This window comes from Azolla caroliniana, unplaced genomic scaffold (genome assembly GCF_043228905.1).
Source record: "Azolla caroliniana isolate FFs.n. ecotype wild unplaced genomic scaffold, voAzoCaro1.0.p SCAF_14, whole genome shotgun sequence".
NCBI lineage: Eukaryota > Viridiplantae > Streptophyta > Polypodiopsida > Salviniales > Salviniaceae > Azolla > Azolla caroliniana.
In genome coordinates, this window is record NW_028230449.1 from 20092355 (window position 1) to 20097625 (window position 5271).

The following is a 5271-nucleotide window of genomic DNA, read 5'->3' on the forward strand; positions in this document are numbered from 1 at the left end:
CTGTCTTACATTTAAGCAAATGTGAGCTAACTTGTGTGGAAGAAATAGTGTAGATGGTGGATAGAGGAATGTGCAACATATGTTCAATTGATACACCTAAAGCACATGTAATGTATCACATTTTCCATTGCAATTGGGATTGCACATTGTGGTTGTGAGAGAAATTCGTGCGAGGATTGGGTTGGGTCAAAGATGCATCTAAAGCATCGTTGAATGTAATCAAAGACAAAGCATTGTATTAGTATGATACTTAGACTCCCAAACTTGTTTAGGGAAAAAAGTGCATAATGGACTAGTCTCATCACATGTGCCCCAACATCCTATCTCACATCGAAGCAAATGTGAAGTAAGACATATGGAAGCAATGGTTTGGATAGTGGACAAACGAATGGGCTCTTATAACAAGTATAGATGTGTGTGATTACCCCACTCAAGGAAGAATATGGTTTTGTAGTTAGGTGCGACGTATATAGCATAACGTGTGAAGTGTGAGCGTCCTCATTTTTCCCATGTCATGATACATTGGCGTTGCAAGGCCTTGCTCATAGAGGAATCTATTGATGCATTGTGAAGCAATTGTGCTCCATCCAATACAACAAACCATTTATTTCATATCTTGCCTCTAATCGAACACACAACTTTGCTTTTATATGTCTATTGGATCGTTGAGAGAGAGGTCCTCTCGTTCATCATTTGTTCTCCACGGAAACGAACAAAAATTGCACAAGTTCAAGTTCCCATCGAGCAAGCACATTGAACATTTTTTTTTGCAATACTATAGTCTATACCAATGTTCTTCTAAAATTGTGTTCTTGTAGAAACAAGCCAACACGCCAATGCAAACATATTTGAGCATACAAGTTTAGCTGATGAAGCAAAATCCTCAATGCGGCATTCGAGATGGGGGGGGGGGGGAGACAAAAACACGGATACATGCAGAGTGAGAGACATTGGAACGAGTATACAGAGTATTCAGGTGAATCCTCCTCATCTGAAGAGGACGATGAAGTGAATCCTCGGAACAAGCATGCTAGTGCTAGTTCGACACAACTATGTAGTGATTGTGTGCGTGAGTCGGGATCGGACACGAAGCGAATGAATGAAGTGAGTCAAGATCGGATGAAGGCAATGAATGAATGAAAGGCTTTGCTGGGAAGGCCAAAGAGGCAGAGACAAGAGGCAAGCACATAGAGAGAGAGAGAGAGAGAGAGAGAGAGAGAGAGAGAGAGAGAGAGATCAGTGAAGAAGGGATGCATGTAAAAAAAAGGAGATAGAGAACATAAATTACAAACCGAAAAAAGGAGGCAGCATCATCATCATCATCACTATGATCAGAAGAAAAATAAAAGGCAAAAAACTCTTTCTTTCTCTCTATACATACATACATTAAGAGAGAATCAAGTATGTAGTAGTAGACTTAGTTAGACCCTAGAAGAAACCCTCTCCCCCCCCCCAATCTCTCTCTCTCTCTCTCTCTCTCTCTCTGTGTGTCTCTGAAGATACATCCATACATAGATTCAGAAGAAAACAGAGAAACCCATCACTGGATCTCCCATCTCCATCTCCATCTCCCACCTTCTCTGAAATCTTTTCTTCCTTCCTTCTTTTTTTGAGTTCTTTCGCTTTAATGGGTTCCTTTCGTCCTTCTAATTCGATTCCTCTGTTTTTTCTCCTTCCATAGCCATCCTTCCTCCCGAGTGAGAAACAAAAAAAAACCCTAACGCTGACCTCCCCCCCCCCCCCCCTCTACCGCTAACTCTTATCCATTCCTAAGACCAGAAACTCTAAATTCGTCCCTAACCCAACAAACGGTAACCTAGAAGCCCTAAACCCTAATATTGATCCTGAACCCAAATACCTAACCCTAACCCTAACACTGACATAAAAAACCCATAACACATAACCCAAATCTTCCTCTGTTCCGAGAAAAGCCTATCTATATAAAATTCCTTCTCTCCACTGTTCTCGCTTTCTTTCTTTCTTTCTTTCTTTCTTTCTTTCTTTCTTTGTTTTGTTTTTTCTCCGCCGAATATTTTGCTGTGTACTGTTTGATCAATCCATGGAGGTTTCTTCTATGCCAAGCACGGTGGAAGAAGTGTTCGATGATTATAGAGGTCGTCGAGCCGCCCTCATTACGGCTCTTACAACTGGTGACTCAATGATCTTAGATCCTTCTCGATTAGATTCTATGCCCCGTTTCCTTTTTTCTTCACGGTTAGGATTTTAGGATTAGGGTGTAGGGATTTTTTATTTTGCACCTAACTTTTCTTCGATTTCGCTGTTCTCTGCAGATGTGACTGATTTCTACAACCAGTGTGATCCAGGTTTGCTGCCAAAAGCCTATACTTTTTCTATCCATTATTTATACAAGAATATATGATACTACTCGCATATATGTATGTATGTATATGTGTACATACACATACATATTACAAAGTATGATTAACATGTTCAGCACATAGGTTTATAATGGCTGTTTTCTATGATGCATTTGCATGTGCATTTGCCGAACACGGAGAAGCATACAGAGGGAGGTTAAGATAAGCTATGTACATTGGTTGTAAGTAATGAGTCACATTTCAAATCAATATTTTCCTCCAATGTATCAATCATGAATTGCATTAATACAAGTTATGTACAGTTATTGAAGGTAATGTTGCTGTAAGTGAACATAATAAAAGGATATACATCTATTTACCTGGGAAGAAATGGTATAAATGAATTAAGAAAGCATTTCATTGAAGGCACTGTTACCTAAATTTCATATGAAAAACTAGTAAAAAAGGATCAAGTCAAATGCACAATATTGATCTAGAGAGAGAATTTGTAAATTGTATGCATGTTTCTGGAGACAATGCTGGTAGATTTCAATACAAGATGAAGCTATGCATAGATAAAGTTATGTAAATGAGCCTGAATGCTTTTCATTGAATGCAAAGTTGCTGTAAGGAATGTGAGAAAAGAAATAAGGAAGAGGGATCAAGAGAGATAGACAGGATTGATGGAAAAAGAAATGTAGTATTCATAGTGTCTACAGCAGGGCACCAATACATATAAGACCAGAGGTAAAACCATCATTTGATACATTATTTAGCTAAAAATTCACAGAGTACGAGAGAGAGAGAGAGAGAGAGAGAGAGAGAGAGAGAGAGAAGCTACATACACAATGTAGCTGGTAAGATATAAGCTAATGCAAATAATAAGTGAGAGTTTGGTCTTTGGTTTTGATGTTGTACAGAGAAAGAGAATTTGTGCCTTTATGGGTATCCTCAGGGGAATTGGGAGGTGACATTCCCTGTAGAGGAAGTGCCCCCAGAGCTCCCTGAACCCGCCCTTGGCATCAATTTTGCACGTGATGGGATGGAGCATCGTGATTGGCTCTCGCTGATTGCCGTTCACAGTGATTCATGGCTCTATGCGGTTGCATTCTACTATTGCGCTCGTTTTGACAAACTAGAAAGGTAAGAGCAGTTTGTGTGCTCTCGATAAGACATTGTTTATATACACACCTGCTATGTAATGCTTGAGCTACACACTCAGTCAAAATTTTGGCTGTTATGTGAGATTTACTTATTTGAAAGGCTCACCCCCTAATACTCTTGTGTGGATAGACATATATCTAAATCTGCAAATTGAAACAAGGAAATTGACTAATACAAGATCCTTATGAACATTGATGACTTCATACTATTGCAGAAAACGTTTATTTGGGTTGATCAATGAGCTTCCAACTGTGTATGAGGTGGTGAGTGGAAGAAAGTCTACAAAAGAGAAGGTCATCAATACTACTAACGGGTCTAGTACTAAAGAGAAGACCATTAATAATATTAATGGTTCTGGCACGAAAGAGAAGATCATTAATACAAATGTGTCTAGCATGAAAGATAAGATCGTAACTACGAATGGGTCAAGCAAAACCAAGTCAAGTGTGAAAAAGGTATCAAATTAATTTCCATGTAAACTTAGATAGTTGTGTTGAAAAAAAAAATGCACTGTAATTCTTCATATACATGATATTGGTTTATGGATTCTTATAGGGAAAAAGACCTCGTGTTGGATTATGTTTTTAATTTTGCAGTAAACACGATTTTGGTTCATGGATTCTTATAAGGATGGTGTTATATATCTTCATATACATGATGTTGGGTCATGGATTCTTTCAAGGAAATGTGTTATAAGTCATCATAAGAAACCACTTTGCTTGATGGATTTGTGTAGGAAAAAGTTATGAAACAAGCCCCGCCTCCACCAAAAGAAGAAGATGAAAATGAAGAGGATGAAGAGGAAGATAATGAGACATATTGTGGTATATGTGGAGGGCTCTACTCAGGATCAGAGTTTTGGATTGCGTGTGATCTTTGTCAAAAGTGGTACCATGGGAAGTGTGTGAAGATGACTGCGGCAAGAGCCGAGCACATCAAACAATACAAGTGTCCTCCATGCACCAATAACAAACGGGCACGCCCTTGATTACCACCAATAAAAACCAAAACAGAAAAACAGTATATTTTAACTATTTTGATGATATGATTCTAGCGCGTTCATGCCTCGGATTGCGGCGTCGGATCGTTTTCTTAGTAGTGTGTATTAGGACAACCAACTAACCTCGGTATTTCAGCCACATGGTTTTTCTTTTTTAACTTAAAAAAAAAGTATATGTTCTAATTTTCACCCTCTTTTTGTGTTCATATTTGAATTTCAATTTATTTCTATTTGGACAATACATATGCTTCATGCAGCTTCAGATCAGAAGCACTTGTGATATCAGTTGGTTTTGTGGGTTTTCACTGGTAATATGATAGTATTTAGTGCAACAGTTCTGGTTTCAACTTTGCATGCCCTTTTTACCTTCAGTATGATTATTTTGTGCACAGAGAAGTCTGGTTTAAACGTCTTTTTTATCTTCTTTGTGATTCTTACTTACACCAAATGAAGAGTAAATCGCGGAAGCAGTGGAGTTAAGGACAATTCACTGTTTGAGTTAAAGGAGTTCCATGTAGGTGGATCAGCTCAAGGACAAGTTATATTGATCGGTCCTCGCCTAATGAGGGTGATGACAAGTGGATAGTCATCATCTGGAGGAAACCCTTTCTTCAAGTTGTTGGAATGGGAAACATTGAACTATGTAGTGATTTCCATATGAAATCTTATCAATTGTTCTGGGAAACCTTCTAAAAGTGCATAATCTAGTGCCTACTAAATGGATATTAGTTTATATTGTTTAAACTGGGAAAGCCACCTCTTTATCTAGATCTTGTAAAGTAATTGATT

The 5271-nt window shown here is 38.3% G+C and overlaps 1 protein-coding gene across 1 annotated transcript; it reads left to right on the forward strand.

The window, feature by feature from the left end:
* The first annotated feature begins 1994 nt into the window (after positions 1 to 1994).
* Positions 1995 to 4671, forward strand: LOC147855820 (PHD finger protein ALFIN-LIKE 2-like). Its single transcript, XM_087330276.1, has 5 exons — positions 1995 to 2150; positions 2292 to 2324; positions 3239 to 3461; positions 3697 to 3937; positions 4219 to 4671. The coding sequence occupies exons 1-5, from the start codon at positions 2060 to 2062 to the stop codon at positions 4468 to 4470; spliced, it is 840 nt and encodes a 279-aa protein (XP_087186402.1). The 5' UTR covers positions 1995 to 2059; the 3' UTR covers positions 4471 to 4671.
* The last annotated feature ends 600 nt before the right edge of the window (positions 4672 to 5271 follow it).